A 20,334-nucleotide genomic window follows, 5' to 3' on the forward strand; every position below is an offset into this window, starting at 1 on the left:
GTGCTTTCTCCAGTGTCTTTTTTCATTATCTCTGGAATTTGGACAATAATTATTCAGACAGAGAATCCTGCTACTCTCATATAATCTCCTGGAAAAAATCTGTGTGCAAATTTATGCAGTGAAATCATATGACTGGCTGTTGTTATATGGTCACCATTCAAATTACTCTAATGTTTAAGCAAGAGTGAATCAGCAAACTGCACTGTAGTGTAAACATGATGTATTTTTTATAACATATTTTAAGAGTTAGATAGATTTAATTAATTCCTTCTCTTGTAGGACAACCAAAGTTAGATTAAAAAAAATCTGGATGACCAGGAGGTAGCCCCACAGAATTAGACCTTCCTGCCTCTCTCTGCTCCATATAATTGTTCTACAGCTTTGGCAGCTCAGAGGTAGTCCAAGAGTTTTATTCTTGTGAGGACACATGGTGACCATTGAAATCTTGATCCGTAATATATTTTCCTTTCATTGTTTGACAATTAATGCAAGGGCTAGGTAAAGACTTAATAGCAGAGTAAGATCCACCAGCAAGAAAGAGGCCCTGATCCTGCTATATAGGGCTTTAGCCAGACTCCATTTGGAATACTCTGTCCAGTTCTGGAAACCTCACTTAAAAAAAGATATCGCTAAGATTGAGTGAATTTAGAGATGGGCAACAAAAATGGTGCAAGGTCTGAGGGACAAAATATGTAGGAGAGATTGGAGCAGGGGTCAGATTCAGCAGCTTCGGACAAGTTCTATAGAACCATTGACAGTGATGATGTGCAGTTCGGAGAACTGGTAAATCACACCACTGACTGGTCCCTTCCCTCCCAATCACTCCTTTTCGCACCTCGACTGCCTAAAGCCACACCCGACGCAGAGGTGCTGCTGCTCCCTGGTTCCTTCATTTGCCTCGACTATGGGGCCCAGCTGATCTCTGCCTGGTGAGTCTTCCCTTGCTTCTTGCCTAGCTACCTCCCCCACAGTTTTTCTCCTCCTCAGCAGCGGGGTCCAGACTGTCCACAGGAATCATTCCTGAATCCTGCCCCGACGCAATGAATTCCGGCAGGCTGGATATGGGTATGAAGAGCTTGGCTCCGCAGTGCTTCCTCGCTGGCCATGCCCACTCAGTCACATGACCCCCCACCCCCACCAAGCCATGCCTACCAAGCCATGCCCACAGAACCTGTAGGGAAAAATTTTGAATTTCACCCCGGGATTGGAGGAACTGAATAGATGCAGCTTGGAGGACAGAAGGGAAAGGGATAACATGATTGAAATATTTAAATATATTCAAGGAGTGAATAAGCTTCTAGAAGGCAGAACTTTCAATATTAAGCAAAAGAATGGGACTTTGAGAGGATATCAACAACTCTATTTAGCTCCATAATTAGGCATCTCAAGAAGATGGGGGCGTGGAAACAAATGATGACATCATTTGACATGGCATGACATCATTGTGTAAGCAGCAAGCTTTGCATACATGCATCAAACATCATGATGTCATTCGTCTGATGTCGTAATGCCATTTTGTAATGAGTGCCTCTGTATGATAACTAAACTGTACTAATGATATCCAGTTAATTTTATTACTCCCTATATAATCACTTAGTAAAGTATAAATTCTCCCTTAGTAAAAATTGTACTTTCCTAGCAAAGTTTAGAAGGGCTTGAGGGACTACATCCAAACTCTGAAGCACCAGAGTTGGTGCTCAAATGTAATGTGTCTTACTTTGATTGGTAAGAATCTCAGAATAAGATATGTTTAATGATTATATTTTTGTCAACCTTGGGCATACATTTAAGGTTTATGGAATTTGTAAAATATTCATTTTGCTATCAAATATGGCACCAAACTTTGGAAATGTCACCAACTACCAGGAACATATTATCATATGTGGTGGACATATAGAGATGCAAAAAGCTATTGGGTTAAAATACAATCATGGTTAGAGAAAATGATACATCAGCCCATAGAATTTGAGCCAGAGATATTCTTATTGGGTATTCTACCAGAGAAATATACTAAAGAAGACTCATATGTGATTGTACAAATAATAACAGCAGCTAGAATTGGATTTGCACAAAATTGGAAAGCAGACAAAATCCCATCAGAAGGAGAGATAATAAAGAAGATATTAGATTGTGCAGAAATGAATAGGTTGACATTGAGAATAAAGGACAAAGAGGAATCAGTGTACTACAGGTCATGGGAGGGATTTTATGATTGGCTTGAAAAAAGATACAAATAGAAAGAGAAAGGAACAAAGCACAAAACAAATAACTCAGACAACACATTATTAAATCAGGGGGAGGGGAAATAAGAAAGTATGAAAATGTAAATATACAGGCAGAAAAATGATATGAATTGATAAATGTTAAATAGCAATTATAAGAATGTATATTTAAGAATGAATTTGAAAGGAAAAATAAAAAACTTTTTTTCAAAAAAATGTAATGTGTCTTATGTTGATTGGTAAGAATCTCAGAATAAGCTATGTTGAGTGATTATATTTTTGTCAACCTTGGGCATACATTTATGGTTTATGGTATTTGTAAAATATTCATTTTGCTATCAAATATGGCCCCAAACTTTTCCTCTGTCACACTAAGTGGCCTTTCCACTTTATCTTCATAGTCAGCCCCCAGGTAATTCCTGGTGTATGTATCAGTGGTGAGATTCCAATAACTTAACAACCGGTTCTCTGCTCTAATGACCAGCTGGCTAGGCATGGCTCGGTGGTCATGTGATTGGGTGGGCATGGCCAACTCAACATCACTCAGGTCGATGGGTGCTTCACCTTAGCTGTTACAATGTAATAAGGGTTAATTGGAGAGGCAGTTTCTGTAAGCAGGGCAATAAACATGAGGCTAGAAACAACACCAGAATGTTTCCTTCCTGCCTTCCTTATAGGATTAGCTCTGTAAAGTAGAAAAAAACAAAAGGAGATTTCTTCCAACAACTGGTTCTCTGAACTGCTTAGAAAGTTAACAACCAGTTCTCCCAAATAGGTGCAAACTGGCTGAATCCCACTACTGGTATGTATGTATGTATGTATGTATGTATGTATGTATGTATGTATGTATGTATGTATGTATGTATGTATGTATGTATGTCATTAGAACATGAGCAGTAGAAACTGGATTTTCATCAAAAATGCATTTCAAATGTTTATACTTGAATTTGAATCATGGTTTCAGAGAGCCTCGCCCTTTTCTAACCAGTGCAGCGCTGCTGTCTCTGTAGCCAAGTTATTAAACTAGCTGCTCATCTTTTAAATGTTACATTTGTCAGCTAAGCAGAAGAAGCCTAAGATCTTGACTTAAGTTAAATGTTACTAAAATCATTTTTAGCAGCGTACCCATGAAAATTTCAGCGTGAGAAAAAGAGAGACAAACTTTGTATCAGGTGCATCATATTTCAATGACATTTATTTTGCAGGAAAAAAAGAACCATCGATTTGCATCTGACGTTCCTGATATATTATATATGGACTATATGTCTGGGTTTGTTTTGGATCTTTCAAGTATGTGTTGATTCATGCTGATTGCCTGTGGAAGTCCCTGAAATTTTCCTGGAAAGATTTTGTAAATTATTTTCCATTGCCTCCTTCATACTGTAGGGCTAAGAGAGGGACTGGCCCAAGGCCATCCAGCTACCTTTGTGCCTAAGTGGGGACATGAACTCACGGCCTCTTGGTTTTTAACCTGATGGCTTAACACAACATCAGCCTGTCTCTGTATGTTTAATTCTGTGTAGTTTTGTTAGTTATTCCCAAGTAGAAAAGTTAATCTAGATAATAAATAAACAAATAGTCAAGGTAATGCTACATGAAAAGAATTAACAAAAATAGATATGCCTCCTTAATTTTCTCCAGTTGAAGATTTTAGTATGCATACCCTTCTTGAGTTCCCCATATTAACTGATTTTCATGGATCCACTGTCTTCTGCAGTCCCAATTCTCTTATATCAATGTTCCTCAACCTTGGCAACTTGAAAATGGGTGGCCTTCAAATTCCAGAATTGAAGGCCACCCACCTTCAAGTTGCCAAGGTTGAGAAACACCATCTTAGACTGTTTCAATCCCATTGACAAAACAGTTGAAGGAGAACAGGGGGGCCATTTCCTACCATAAACCATTCACGAACCTCCCAAAACCTCATTGGGCCACCATTCCTTTCCAGTTACTCAGCAAAATAACTAGAAAATCAAAAGTTTTCAATTCTGATCGCTTAAGGTGATTTCTTTGGTGGTATTTTTATGAAGCTCAGATTCAGAGAAATTGTAGGCACTGTACATTTATTGCTTCTCTCCAAAACTGCTGTTCTCCAATCAGTCATCAAATGCATGTTGAGACAGAAAAGTGCTAGCTGTGCTTCTGAAATTGACAATGTTCCACTAATGAAAATGGGGAAACTTAACACCCAAATGTTTCGTCCCACGTGTTATGCAAAAGGCCATATACATATCCTGTCAAGAAGAAACAAGATGCCATTAAAGCCATGGACAAAAACAAATTGATAAATGGGACCTGGGGTGATTTGTTCATTTTATTCAGAGCATTTAAAAATCCATAGCAAAGCCAGAGTCAGAACAATGGAGAGGGTTATGGTCCAAGATCCTGCATTATTAAAGTAGTAACTGAATATGAGTTCATTTTAAGCATAATTGGGACATTTGAAAAAAATCTCTTCATCATAGAGACGAAAAGAAACAAAGGAGAAAAAGAAAATTAATAAGCGAATGGGGAAAAAGGTAACATAGTAAAAAAAAATTGATCTCTATTCATATGATTCATGCATATTTTGTGGAATTCACACTTTAGACCTCTTCATTACCGATTAAATGTTATTGATCAAATATTTAAATATTTGCAGTGGAAATTTGGATTGCCCACAACAGTGTAATGGCAGAATGTTTTATTCTCACTAGGGTCATCTAAAATTCTTGAATTGCTCTCAATATTGAAATGCATTTTTAAAACAGATTATTAAACACTATTTAATAATAGATAATAAACAATAACAGATTATTATCAGCTACTTGCAAGGTTTCAAATAAATAGGATTTTACAATGGAAAGACAGTGCCATCCTGGATTTACAATTTTGGATTGATTAAACGTGTTAGTTCTCCCTGTATAAACTTGTTCTTTATTGACAAAATGAAATGACCGATCAATATTACTCTGCATGGTCAAGGTTTAATGCTGTCGGTATTGGAAAATAGTGACTTGGAGTGGAATTAGATGCTTTAGGGGATGATTTAATGCCAGTGTAGTCATCCCTCTTCCTTTACAAAGGACAAGCTCTATTGGCAGGTTCACTAGAGAAGAATCTTCCATTTGCAGCATCTTGTTTTGAAGGGTAGGGAATCTGGCGCACTCCAGATATTGAAGTATGACCCCTATTAACTCCACCTAGCATGGTCAATGGTGAGGCTCTGATAGCTGCAATTCAAAACTGCAAAGGTTGTAAGCATCTCCATCCAAATACAATTTAATGATAAACAGATTCTAAAGTTGTCCCTAAAGAAGACTCCCAAGAATGCCTTCAACAGCCAAGAAAACAAGCTAAAGAATCACAGAAGAAATCTACCTAGAGTTGTCAATCAAGGCTCGCATTATCCTACTTCTGACATATTATGCAAGGACCTGGCTTTCAGGAAAAGGTTCTCAAACTGGGAAAGGTGGAAGGAAGGAGAGAAGATAACAACTGGCATCAAGGTGGATAGATTCAGTTATACTGCTGGAAGACCAGGTTAGGAACAGATTGTCATGAAGAAAATTTACCTAAGTGATCACTAGGAATCGAAACTTGACTTGATGGCACATAATCAATCAATGAGCAGAAAGGCAAGTTATCTAACTAGTCTTCTCCTTTGTTACAAGACACAATTGTTTTAAATGAATAGCAATTTTTAAATTTATGAATGAATACAATCTACATATGCACATGAGCCTTATCCTGGGAAAGATTGAGGGCAAAAGACGAATGGGACAACAGAGAACCAGGTGGCTGGATGGAGTCACCGAAGCAGTAGGTGTGAGCTTAAATGGACTCCAGAGGATGGTAGAGGACAGGAAGGCCTGGAGGAACGTTGTCCATGGGGTTTCGATGGGCAGAACACGACTTTGCAACTAACAACAATAACAAAATTATTACTTCCTATAAAACATAACATTTGCTGCTAAATATTTAAAAACCACTTTTGCCACCTGTATTTCAATCACTGATTAATGCACCTCAGATGACCTCAGCTGTCAGCTGGGTCACCACATTCCAGAATTAACAATTGGCTCTAGTGAGCTGGTGTGAGCCATATTCAGCACATTACTGCATAAGAAACTGTATTTTCCTTTCTTGGGAAATAAGTAGCAAAACAAAATGGAAGATACGACAATATACAATACAATACAATACAATACAATACAATACAATACAATAGTAGAGTTGGAAGGGACCTTGGAGGCCTTCTAGTCCAACCCCCTGCCTAGGCAGGAAACCCTATACCGTTTCAGACAGATAGATATCTTACTGCATTGCTTGCCCCTGCTAGCAGCAACCACTAAAACATACCAAGAACACATTTTATATTATAATAGGTTACAGCCAAGAGGAGAAAAGAGAACTCCCTGACATTCTTAGAACATCAAGGTCTAGACTCCTGTTTTATTACATTCAAAGAAGAAAGGTCTATTAAATGAGACAAAAGTTAGAGATTTAGGACTTTAATCAGGAAATCATCACACGAGGTTGTACTGGAATGCACCATGGAATTAGTCAGTTACGCTTCATAAAATTTCTCTCACCTGATATTTCCAATTCCAAATGCATTAGAAACCGTTTATATGTAAGTGCCTACCAATATAACTTAAATCCTGAAAACTTCATTAAAGTTTTTCTTTTAAAGGGAAGATACTACGTAACATGACAGCCGGAAAATAAATGAGGCAATAAAGAAATGAATCATAGGCAATGTCAATACAGTGTTCTATTTGTCTTAAATTAAGTTTAATATTTGCATGAAAAGTGGTGCAGCGAGATGGTTAAAAAAAAAACACCAATGGTTTTGAATGATAAAAGCCTGGGAAGCTGCATAAATTATTGTTGCTACAAATCAGACACTTTCTCACTGAATATGGCTCTTCCTGCCCATTCTGATCACCGAGGGGCTTGCTGAACATCCCAACCTTAAATGAAGTAAGAAGTGTGTGGATCAGAGGATATGTCTTTTCTGCAGCTGCTCCTACATTGTGGAACATGTTCTCATTGGAGAACTACATGGTATCAATCCTTCTGACCTTACAGAAGATGCTGTAAGACCATTATGTTGTGAGTCTATGACAATTCACCATGGCCAACTCAACATGGCCAACTTGCTGCAGGTCAACTATTTATTTATTTATTTATTTATTTATTTATTTATTTATTTATTTATTTATTTATTTTATTTATTCAATTTATAAGTCGCTCCCTCTCCACGAAGGGACTCGGGGCGGCATACAATTAAATACACAAGCATATGGCACAGGAGGAGGTATATACATAAAAACATTTTTACAGTTCATAAATAACAATAGCCACAAAGTTAAAAGACAGTAACAATAAAGTTAAAAAACAATTAAAATACCCTAAAATTTAAAATTTACAATTTAAAATTGCCAGGGGGATTAGAGAATAAAGTTCTAATTAAGCCAGGCCGGCTAGTTGGAACAGGTGGGTCTTGAGTTTCTTACGGAAGGAGCGGAGATCAGTAGTTGTCCTAATGTCGGGGGGGAGGTCATTCCAGAGGGCTGGGCCCATCACAGAGAAGGCCCTACTCCTGGGCGCCGCCCTCTGGCACTGCTTAGTGGACAGCACCCGGAGGAGTCCCTCTCTGTGAGAGCGAATTGGTCGCAGGGATGTATGGGGCAGGATGCGATCTCGCAGGTAACTACGTCCTGTGCCATGGAGCGCTTTAAAGATGGTAATCAACACCTTGAAACACACTCGGTAGACCACAGGGAGCCAGTGCAGCTCGCGCAGGAGAGGTGTTCCATGGGAGTATCTTGTACTCCCCATAATTGCCCGCGCGGCCGCATTCTGGACCAGCTGTAGTCCCCGGGTGCATCTCAAGGGGATCCCCATGTAGAGAGCATTGCAGTAGTCCAGACGGGACGTCACCAGCGCATGAGTGACTGTGCGAAGGGCATCCCAGTCCAATAGGGGGCGCAATTGGCGCACCAGGTGAACCTGGTGGAACGCCCCCCTTGCCACGGCTGCCACATGGTCATCCATAGACAGCCGGGCATCTAGGAGGACGCCCAACTCACTGTGGGATAAGAGTTACACTAATATCAAAGAAATGGTGAAATACAATACTTAAAGAAAGGATGCAAAAGGAGAGACAAAATGAAATGTGAATGGCAAAAATTAAAATATTTTTATTTAATTTAAATAATTAAATGGAATTGCTAAAATGTCCTGCAGCGAGTAACCCTGCGGTCAGTTGGCAATGTTGCTTGCAGCAAGTTGTCCCATTCTCTAGTTTTTCAGTGAGATTTTGGCCCGGAATGAAAATTTGAGCAGCCATCCTTTATCTCATGACCTTATTTTTAACGATTTCATAATATTTTGTACACCACTTACAGCCTGAAGATAGGGGTAGTTTATAAATATTGTAAAATCCATTAATAACTGGTCAACAAAAAAGCTGAAGTTTTACAGTACCTTTCTCTTAGCTTTCAACTGCTCATGGTATTTGTCAGAAGTATCACCTGGGATCTCTCCACCCCACAGGGTGATTCCAACAATTGTATAAGTGATGCCCATGACAAGCAGCGGGAAACAATAGACTAACGCAATCACAATGATATGATACCTAGAAGAGAAGAACATGAGCTGACACCAAAAACATGCATTTAAAATAATGCTGTCATTTGTGCTCTTAAAAGCAACCAGCATTCCTCGTGAATATAATATCAGAACTCGCAATAGTTCAAAATCAGTAGGGAACATTTCAAATAGTATTGATTTCAATATAGCTATCATTAAATAAAATAATTACAAAGATTGATTTCATTACAAAAGAGTGGAATTAAGAATTTCAAAGATGTAATGTCTCACGAATTCACACATAGACCATGATTTGCCATAATATGCAAACCAGCTCCCCAATGCTTAGCATGTCTGTGTCATATCTACCATTTCTTAATGCTTCTATTCTGTTTTATACTCTATTCTGTCATCATACTCCTTTCCCCTCCACACAACCCATTCAGACACACAAATGCAGTCACCTCTATAACACAATATTCCATGCATCTGATGAACTGTAATATGCTACGTTACCAGTTACTGTATTTTTCAGAGTATAAGACTCACCTCTCACCCCCCCAAAAAAGAGGGTGAAAATCTGGGTGCGTCTTATACACTGAATACAGCATTTTTGGCCTCCCAAAACCTCGCCCCCTTTGCAAAAATGGCTGTGTATAGCCTTTAGGAGGTTTCCTGAGTCCTCCTGGGGGCTGGGAAGAGCAAAAATGAGTGAGAAATGGACCGTTTTTTTGCTTGTTTTTGCCCCCCAGCCCTCAGGAGCACTCTACAAGCCTCCAAAACACTATGCATGTCATTTTTTTGACAAAAATATGCCCATTTTCACGAAAAATGGGCCGTTTTTGGGAGATCTGCAGAGTACAAAAAATTGTCTCTTCAAAATCTTGGTGCGTCTTATGCTCTGAAAAACACGGTACATAGTAACAAACCTACTCCTATTTAAAGTGATACAGAAGTCTATATGAGTTTTCACAGATGGAAAACCAAAGCCATGTAACACTTCTCCAAGTCTTCGTGATTCTGTTTTGAGAATGGCTAATTTAAGAATCTGATTTGGAACGATCTTATTTCATAACATCTGAGATTTGCAATCTTCTTCTTCCAGAGGTTGGTTGCTCCCGGTTTGGCCCAATTCAGCTGAACCGGTAGTGCTATTTTTGCTTGGGTCGCAGAACCGGCAGCGACCCAGGCTGGCCACGTCCCCGAACCGGTTCTCCAGTGGCTTTGCTGGCATGTTTCTCTGCATGCGTAGAACAATTTTTAGTCAAATACGCATGCACGATCAATGCATGGCCAGTGTGCACATGCGCACAGAGAACCAATAATAACCGGTTCAGGAACGCACCCTTGACTTCTTCCACTACTATCACAATGAAGTGCAATTATGAACATGATAGACTTGGATGACGTTTTCAGTTCTCTGAAAGCTGTCATCTTTAGTTTGAACTGCTATGACAGGTGTTATATTTCTATGCAAAAGAAGCATGCAAAAATACACAACTATTTAAAGTATTGACTTACGTAAAACGTTGTTTCATACCACCTGGCCAAGAAACATAGCACAGAATTCGTCCTGGCACCACTTGAGTCTTAGCAAAGAGACACTGAGGAAATGCAAGGAGGAAGGCTAGAATCCATATACTTGCAATCACTACTTTTGTAGCAGTGGCAGACAGCCTGGGCTTCAAAGGATCAATAATGGCCATGTATCTGTTAAAACAAACAAACAAACAAAGCAACAACTAGTGAACAGCAAGAAATTATTACAGAAGTATAGATAGTAGCAGAATGAGGTGGCTGGATTGAGTCACTGAAGCAGTAGGCGTGAGCTTAAATGGATTCCGGGGGATGTTAGAGGACAAGAAGGCCTGGAGGAACATTGTCCATGGGATCGCGATGGGTCGGACATGACTTTGCAGCTAACAACAACAAATAGATAGTAGGAAATTGTAACTTGAGGGCTGCTGTTTCGTGCTGAATCACGATAGGCTTCTTCAATGTGACCCTTGCAGAATGCCACATTGCAATTCTCTGCATGCCTGGCTCTGTGAGTTCGATTCCAACACATAGACGACTCTCTGATTATGTGCCTCGTGATAATCTCTGACAATGTCTCCAATCATCAGGCTTGGCTGAGGGCTGCCATTCACAAGACAATAGCTACTTTTCTGTATGAGTGAAGCCTATGCAAATTCACTAATGCTATATTTCAATATAAAAAAGTTCTTCCTTTGAACTTCTTTTTTGGTTCATCTGTTCTCTTTTTATAATTCCCTTTCAAAATTCCCTTACTTTTTTTTATTTAAAAGAGTTATATGGCTGCCCATCTTGTAAAACACAACTCTGGATGGCTCACAGTGATAATAACGCCAAAAGCATGGAAACCAAGAAAATCAGGTAGCTTGACCTACCATCACCAATTTGTCAATCCATACAATTCTTATCCTGTACTAGGGACTTTGGGGGAAATACAGATCTTCACAGCTTTATGGAAGGCTAAAAGTGGGGTGATGGAGCTGTCAGATCCCAGGGGGAAGGTAGATCCACTGTGGAAATCCTACTACAGAAAGCCATGCTTCCTGGATTCCATTTAAGATGGCAGCACTTAAGGCAGGGGTGTTAAACTTGATTTCATTGAGGGTTGTGTTTGACCTAGGGGGGATGGGGTCAGTGTGGCCAGGGTGGACATGGACAGCTCGATGTCACTCGTGTCAGAGCGCCTGTGGTGGCCAGAGCACTCTGCCAGCGAAAACCGATTCCCAAGCTCTGTTTTTGACTGCAACAGTCTCCTGCAACCCCCTCCCAACAAAAATGGAGCTCGTGAGAGCTGCAGGTGGCCCTTGTGAGCTCCGTTTTCAGCTGTGACAGCCTCATGCAACCCTCTGCACACAGCCCTCCTGAGCTCTGTTTTTGCTAGCAGAGGCATCACGGGCCGGGCAGCCTTGCAGGTCCCCACTGCCCGGATCCTGCCCCTGGAGCCTTGGTTTTGTCATCCCTGACTTAAGGAATGGGACCAGTGGTGGATTTAAATTTATATTACTACTGATTCGCTCGTGCACATGACGCTTTTGCACATGCTTGTGCAGGATGGGAATAGCCTCCTGCAGCTGCCACTACTGGTTCACCCGATCTGGGCCAAACTGGCAAAAACCTACCTCTGAATGGGACCTGGAGCATGGTTACCCTTTCCATCTAAATTGCTGTTGTTAACCTTCTGTAATTAGTTATTAATCTAATACAAGGTACTGGCTTGACCTTTAAGGAGTACCTAAATTTTACTTCATTCCAGATATACTTTATAATCCTCCTTAGGCGTTGTTCTGTGAGTAGGTCTGAGAAGGGAGATGCATATATGACTACCATATTGGGAAAGAGACTTTTTAGTGATGGTATCCAACTTATGAAAATCATATCCCCAGTGTGACTTCTCTGATGTTCTGTTACTATACCAATCATTACTCTTTTTATTTTCCATGGCTTGCAAACATATGCACATTTTAACTAACTTAATTTTATCTATAGCAATGCTGCATACCTTATTTACTGTTTTACTTGCTAAATCCAATATTTTTTTTAATGATTGCTAGATAGATTTTTTAAAATAATAATAATTATAAATCTCTAAAGGGACAGCGTATCTATCCAGATGTTAATATCGTAAAATGTGAGCAAAAAAAGAAACAACATTGTATTTTAAGCTGCCTTCATTATACTAATGTATGTGGAAGACAGGAAATAAATTTGAGGAAAACATAAACAAATCTTGGTTCTAATTCTTTCTCCATTCTTTCTTTGTTGCATTGGATTATTTCATTATACATTAAAAAACATTGTTGTCCAAGGCTTGTAACATAAATCTATAAAAATTAAGGGGAACTCTACTTTCTCCATGACATATACATATGCATCGCCTCATTCACAGTAAAAGCCTGTTCAAAGGCCTTGGTTTGCATGGTCAGATTGGGGTTCTTGCCAGGGATGGGTTGCTTACAGCGTTACTGCTAGTTTGCTTTGTGTGCGCGCCTACCGCACGTTGCTTGCACATGCGCAGTTGCCTGTACATTGTTCTGTGCATGGACAGAACATTATAAAATGACTAAGAAACATGCCATCAACATGTTGCATGGGATGAGAACCAATTTGGGGGCGTGTCCAGCCTGCTGTCCCTACCGGTTCTGTGACCCAGTCCCAATTTCCACTACCGGTTCACACGAACCGGTGCGAACCGGGAGCAACCCACCTCTGGTTCTTGCTCTCCTATACTGCTCCAACCCTCTCTGTTTGGGAATTTTAAATGCACAACATGGTCAGAAAGATTTAATTTTTGGAATAATTACATCATGGCTGTTTTGTGACCAATTTGATGGTGGCATTTGGGAACCCACAAGTAGGTAACCTCTGACCTGGGAAATATATTATTTCTAAGGACCTCCAGGAATGCTGAGAGCATTGCATGTGTTTATAGGACAGACTTCCATCTGAATTGAAAAATAAAAAATGAAAGATAATTTGCCTCAGAAAAGTAAACTATACAAAAGGGTGATTTCTGAAGGAAAAACCTTAAATTGCATGGCTCTTTTCTCAAAAGTAATATTTGCTACATTGGTAACTCCCCAGGTTATTCAAAGAAAAGTATAGGATATTTTTAGCCATTTTTCAAAGAAACAATTGCTGAATATTAATTTTGTGAATTCAATGTTTTCCTGATCTAGTTTTCTATGTCTGCTTTAAAAATATGACACCTGAGTTCATTCCTGAGCAGATTGACTAGACAAGCAAAATTTCAGGATGATTTTGAGAAATTATGTCCATTTTTGTATTATTATTGGAGTAACTTTTTTCCTTCTCAGGAAAAGCTCTGCTTCTAAGATAGAAATGGTAATGTTAACACTCACAGTCTCCAGAATTTTCCCAATCCTTTTTGTTCTATCAAACATCTTTATTATATTCATAAAGATTTAATTTTTTTCTGCTTTAGTTGCTGCCTGGATTTCTACGGGTGATAAAATTTGCCAATAAAAACTGAATCTATACTTTGATAATATAATACTCTGTTAGTGACTGCTTTATATGGATAAACTAAAGGTACCTTATAAATATACATGGGGATAAAGAGAGTTCACAAAATGGCAATCAATTATGTATTTTTTGACAGCGTCTGCTTGAGTATACAATGTAACAAACATTACATAATTATTGTCAGGAATTGAACTGAGTAATGCAGGAACCAATGGTTCCCGGGCTCGGGAAAACTAGTATTAGTCAGCATAACCTGTCTCCCATGGATATGAAGAGAATTGCCAAATATACAGTGGCTTGGGATGTGGTGCCTCAGGGGTAAGACGTTGACCTTGTCGATCAGAAAGGTCAGCAGTTCGGCACCGCGTAATGGAATGAGCTCCCATTATCTGTCCCAGTTTCTACCAACCTAGCAGTTTGAAAGCATGTAAAAATGCAAGTAGCAAAATAGGAACCATCTTTGGTGGGAAGGTAAAAGTGCTCTGTGAGCCTTTAGCATTTAGTCATGCTGGTCACATGACCATGGAGACGTCTTCGGACAGTGCTGGCTCTTTGGCTTTGAAATGGAGATGAGCACTTTTTTAAAAAAATGTGACTCCCTAACTTTATTTTTTCTATTAACAAAGGAGTTGAAACTTTTCTTGGCCTGGGCAAGTTATACAAGAAATCTTTTATCCCTAGGTGTAGCCATTATCAGAACAAAATATCTCTTGGGACTACAAAATAACGCTTCAGAAATTACAACTTAGGGTTTGAGGCAGGAGTCAGGCCTGCAGTCATATGCCTTTTAGGATCTTTGGCCTGCCACATTCTCTATTAGTTTACTATGCTGTTTCATTAGTGGGGTAATTGGGAGGGGGAATAGTAAGGAGTAGAATGCACTGTTGTCAAAATAAAACATTCCTTTCTAGAAGCTCAAGGTCATCCTTTGCCTCTTCACTTCTGCCCCTGACTGGAACTAGATGGGTGGAAATGCCAGCATGACAGTGGCAGATTGGACCATGTGATGGACTTGTGGGTGTGGGCACAAGTTCATGAACTTTCAACTGGGTGGGAACCCCAGGAAGTTTTCAGGTTCGGGTTTCCACAGATGTGCCAACATGTCTCTCTTAATAAATTGGAACTTTGAGGATTACTTTGCCTTGAACTCTGATTTAATTTTGGATGATATTTGGATCGCTGATAGCAGGCATGAAATGCTATCATCTTCGCTACTGGTTCAGAACTGGGAGTGCATGTGAGTGGGGCGCTTCTCCACATGCACAGAGTGTCCTTGATGAATAATACCACGTCTGGTTTGAGGAGAGGGATAAACTTCATCCCCAGATCATGTCCTTTCCAATTTTCTAGGAAAAAGGCATTCTTATTTCAACAGTTTTAACACTTCTTCATTTTCCTCCTGACTGTTGTTTTACTAGGTAGCTCTTATGAAGCTTCATGGTTATAAGTATAATACACTCCATTGGATGGTGAAAAAGCCATACATTCTGCAGACTGTTTTCCCCAGGCTAATGTTGCACTCAACCATGCTTGAGCTAAAGTGTTTGCACTAGTAACATTTTCAAAAGTCAAGAATCCTCATGCTTTTTTGTGTGTATCAGTTTAGTTTTATCAGGTGTATGGAGGCAAAGGGATGCTAAATCATATTAAGAATAACAAAGGGATGCTAAATCATATTAAGTATAACAAAGAATCTCATTTCCAGAGTAATCACATCTTTGCAAATAAGAGCATTTGACTATTGAAAAAGTCAGAAAATCCATGGTGGTGTTTGTTCTTCCTTGTCGAGAAAGGAGTTTAAATAGACAATCAGTTTTAAGGAGTTGGGGGGAGCAGGGGCTAGAAAGGAAAGTAAAACAGATTGTGGCATTAGACATTATAAACCTAGGAAAAGCTATAGATGCAGCACAGGTATTGTTGTGCTGAGTGATTAATTAATAGTGTTGATAGGATCAGAAATACTGGCCTGAATTCAATCAATGAGAAATTAGATCCATTTGTTAGTATAAGAGGGAGCTATCAGACCTCGATTGCAAAAGGCGGAATAATCTTAGATGGTGACAAAGAGATATACAAAATTACATTTTTTTGCCCCCTGTATTAGTTCTCTACATTTCTGCAGTCCAGAATAGTAGGCTGGTTTAAGATACATGTAATATTTTTTCTGTTCATCTGAATCCCTTGACCGAAGATCGGTACACTCCTTCCATCTGGGATGGTCGTCTTCTTCCACCGAGCACGCAGCTTCGGGAGGGACACACATGGAGCGGTGAGGGAGGAAAGGGACACCCGCCTAGCCAGCCAGATCAGCGAAATCAACCCTAGCGATCAATGGGGTGACAGATCTCACAGCCAGATCACCCTCACTCTGGTTTCTCTTCAGATCGTATAAATCTTTCGCCTTTTTCTGTTCATCTGAATCCACCATCTGTTGAAATGTTCTATACCGCATTCCAAGTTTTAAATGTATACATTTCTTAGAAGAACCTCATGATAGTTAAGTTGCTTAAGAGAGAACAGATGCTACCGCCATTGACCGGATGAGCTGTATCTCCAGTTAAATGAAGAATTACTTGGGTAACCAAAGTTAATTATAATTCACTAATAATGAATTGCCTGTTTTCACCTAAACTCTTACCTTTCAAACTGCCATCGCCAATACCTAAAGGAACTAACAACATAAGAAGATGCAACCAAATAGTGATACAGTAAGACAATGAAGTACATTGTCTTACTGCATTCTATTAAGTTTAGTCACTTAATAGTGGGTGTTCCTTGAAGGCTCCGTCCTTCGGTCCAGCCATGGCTCTGGGTAACCTATCTGAAGCATGACAATGTACCGGCGGTGGGATACGACCTGTACACCCTGGTACCATTTCAGTATGGTGCTCTGGAGGGCCCACCCACCCGCCCTCTTTACCTGTATTTGATCAGGGCTTCTACACAGGTGCAGGGAGCATATGGCACCTGCGTGGCGCTCTGCCGAGCAGCTGGAGCATCGCGGATAGTAAGTATGCATGCGTGCATTGCACGTGTGCATGTGGTGGACGCCTCGCCCCATTGTAGCGTACCAGTTGCAACAGGATTTGGAACCCACCACTGCAGTGTACCTAATGCTGTATTTTTTGATTGTGTTCTTATCCCTGACTTCACCATACTATTTCTCCCTATTGCTGTATTGCCTACTAAAGTCCTAGGATCTTAAGCAGCAGCTTGTCCTCCAACCTCCATTAACTTCCTAAGGTTGGCATGGCTTAACAAACTCATGAATTATACATATCTAGTGATATATGCCTTATTGTCTCACAAGCACTCCTACCTACATACTTCTCAGAAGAAATCGCATATCTCACAATTTGGAAGTATGTCCCATAGATACCTGTCTCTGGAAGATTTGGAGTGCTGTGATTGGATCTAGTGACTTTGTCAACAGCTATGTAAGATTACAACTGATTTTGCTTGCTGCTCCTCCTTATCCTTTTATATGTGTGTACATGCTTTTATTGTACGCCGCCCTGAGTCCTTCGGGAGAGGGTGCGGCTAAGAAATAATAATAATAATAATAATAATAATAATAATAATAATAATAATAATAATAATAATAATAATAATTATTATTATTATTATGCAAAATCCACTTTTACTTCCCTCAGGGAGATATTTCTAGGATATTACTTTAATCTGAACCCTTCTAAGTATGTGCTATCCATTACAAGAACTAGGGCAAGCCACAGGTTCAAAATTATAGGGTTACCCTGCTTACCGACAATTCTTACAGTTTAATGAAAATAATATACTTGGAGACATTAAAAGAGTGCTAAATACTACTATATTAAAAGCTCCATTTATTCAAACAGGATAAACAGGAATGCACTTGCATCACATAATTTAAAAGAATGGAATGTTTTCAAACACATAGGCTCAGATCCATCTAAACGAGGCTAAGAAGCATATGGAGCCTGTGCTTGGGTCACATACCACCTATGCTTTCTAAGATTCTATGTATGTATGTATGTATGTATGTATGTATGTATGTATGTATGTATGTATGTACAGTATGTATGTATGTATTTTCCCTCAATACACCAGAAATTTAAAGGCTGTAATTGCCACAGCACAAATAACTTATTCCTATTTCTCCATAAGGAGAGAAATCTCAAACAATGAAGGAAGAGAGACAGGAGAACAGACATTGTTTACCATGTTCAGAGACCTGTAATCATTATCATGAGCATTGGATGGTAGGTGGAGGGAAGGAGAGATGATCTTTATGAAACTTAACATCGCTGTACCTAAACACCTAAAGATTTTATGAGTCTGTTTAGTTCCACTTAGAAAAAGCATTAGAGCAGAACAAACTACGGTATATTCTGAATAGTGAGGGAGATAACAATAGGTTTCTAGAACAAGTCACAATGATGCAAATATGGGGAAGAAATGGAGGTAGTGACAGATTTTATTTTCCTAGCCTCCAAGACCACTACAGATGGGGACTGCAGCCAAGAAATTAAAAGACGTTTGCTCCTGGGGAGGAAAGCTAGACAGCATACTAAAAACCAGAGACATCACCTTGCCAACAAAAGTGTGTATAGTCAAGGCTATGGTTTTTCCAGTTGCAATGTATGGTTGTGAAAGTTGGACTATAAGAAAGGCTGAGCACCAAAGAATTGAGGCCTTTGAACTATGGTGCTGGAGAAAACTCCTGTGAGTCCCTTGGACTGCAAGGCGATCAAACTGGTCAGCCCTAGAGGAGATCAACCCTGACTGCTCTTTAGAAGGCCAGATCCTGAAGATGAAACTCAAATACTTTGGCCACCTAAAGAGAAGGAAGGACTCACTGGAGAAGAGCCTAATGCTGGGAACGATTGAGGGCAAGAGAAGAAAGAGACGACAGAGATTGAGGTGGCTGGATGGAGTCACCGAAGCAGTAGGCATGAACTTAAATGGACTCCAGAGGATGGTAGAGGACAGGAAGATCTGGAAGAACATTGTCCATTGGGTCGTGATGGGTCAGACATGACTTCGCAACTAACAGTAACAATACAATCATTTGCAAAGGACATGGTACCTGGGAATTAGTCTGCACGGAATCAGAAAAGGTCTGTGAATAAAGCATCTGTTTGAAGCTTAAGCCAAAGGTTACTTACCTGAAGGCAACATTTTGCTTTTCCCAGGCAACTAAACCATCAACAATGCAATAAACTTCAATTTTCTTCCCCAGAGGTACTTTAATACTCATCAAAATGATTATGTGTGAAGCATTATAGAACAACAAAGTGAGCTGCAGATTTCTGCCCTGGTGAATTTTATTTGAAGAGAATTTGAGATAAATTATTGAAGAAGCATTTCCTTTGATTAGACAACTCACAACTGGGACATGTTTTAATTGAAGAGATTCTCATTCCAATATTCTATGCATGAAGCATCAAATATATTTTCCCTTATCTTTTAAATTCCCTCCCTTTTTGATTCTAGCAGTCAGTGGCCCATTCAGTTTTACTATTTGTAAAAAAAACCCAAATGTTAACTCATTCTCATTACTATAAAGATCAGCAAAAGAGACACCCATGATATGCATTGAGTACACTGGAGGCATATAAAATTAATTACCCATAAAATGATTTCTCATGAACAAAAACAATTGCAAGGATCTCAAGGGGGGATATTAAAAAGAGAAAGAACTAATCTTCTTTAGCACCCATGTCTTGGAACACTTCACTTTAAAAAGTATGAATACTCTTTTGTCCAAATGGAGGAAAAACCATCAACTTAGGCTTCCCACAGCTTTAGTAATGCAAACATCAGGGACCTCGGCAAATTTTATTCTTTCAAAATCTGTCCATTACTATCTATATACAACTTGCAAGGAATAGAGAACTGCAAGGAAGAGAAGAAAATATATCACAGTTGGAAGGCTTGAACACTAGCTTAAAAATAATGCACATAAGCCAGATGTAGGAAAAAAGAATTCAACTCAAAAGAGCTTCCATACCCATCCAAACAGGATCGTATTTTTTTAATATATAGTTTGTACTCTAGTGAGATTTATACTGCATGGCAACCAAAGCAGAAGAGTTCCATTCTCCTGATCTTTTAATTAAACAAACTGAAATATACAAACATATATCAAAGCAGGGACGTGCAGTCAGGGGAGGCAGGGGAGGCAGAGCCGCACCGCTCTCATTAAGGAAATTTTAAAAAAAAGGGAAAAGGGAAAAGATGCTGAGGAGCCTTCTGCACACGTGGTCGGGAATGGGAGCGCTCCGTGGTCCCGTTCATGTTGACTCAGGAGTCAGGAAGGAGGGGAATGGGACCACGTGTGCAGGAGGCTCCTCTAGCCTCAGCCTCCCTCCTGCGCACGTCCCATTCCCCGCCTTCCTAAGTCAACATGAAGGGGACCACGGAGCCGCGGTCCCCTTCTTGTTGACTTAGGAAGGCGGGGAATGTGACGTGCGCAGGAGGGAGGCTGGAGGGATCGCGGAGCGTGAGCCGCGGTTCCGCGGAGCACGCTCCG

The 20,334-nt window shown here is 39.8% G+C and overlaps 1 protein-coding gene across 1 annotated transcript in view; it reads right to left on the reverse strand.

Annotated features, from left to right (window-relative positions):
* Positions 1-20,334, reverse strand: part of TACR3 (tachykinin receptor 3) — a gene marked incomplete at both ends in the record, with an annotated part of 52,527 nt that overhangs the window by 16,041 nt on the left and 16,152 nt on the right. Inside the window, 2 exons of the mRNA XM_081959974.1 lie at positions 8,697-8,847; positions 10,323-10,511. Of these exons, the coding sequence (XP_081816100.1) occupies positions 8,697-8,847; positions 10,323-10,511 (340 nt within the window). The remainder of the gene's footprint in view (positions 1-8,696; positions 8,848-10,322; positions 10,512-20,334) is intronic.

Source organism: Natrix helvetica (assembly GCF_964273705.1).
Source record: "Natrix helvetica genome assembly, chromosome: 7".
In the NCBI taxonomy this organism is placed as follows: Eukaryota; Metazoa; Chordata; class Lepidosauria; order Squamata; family Natricidae; genus Natrix; species Natrix helvetica.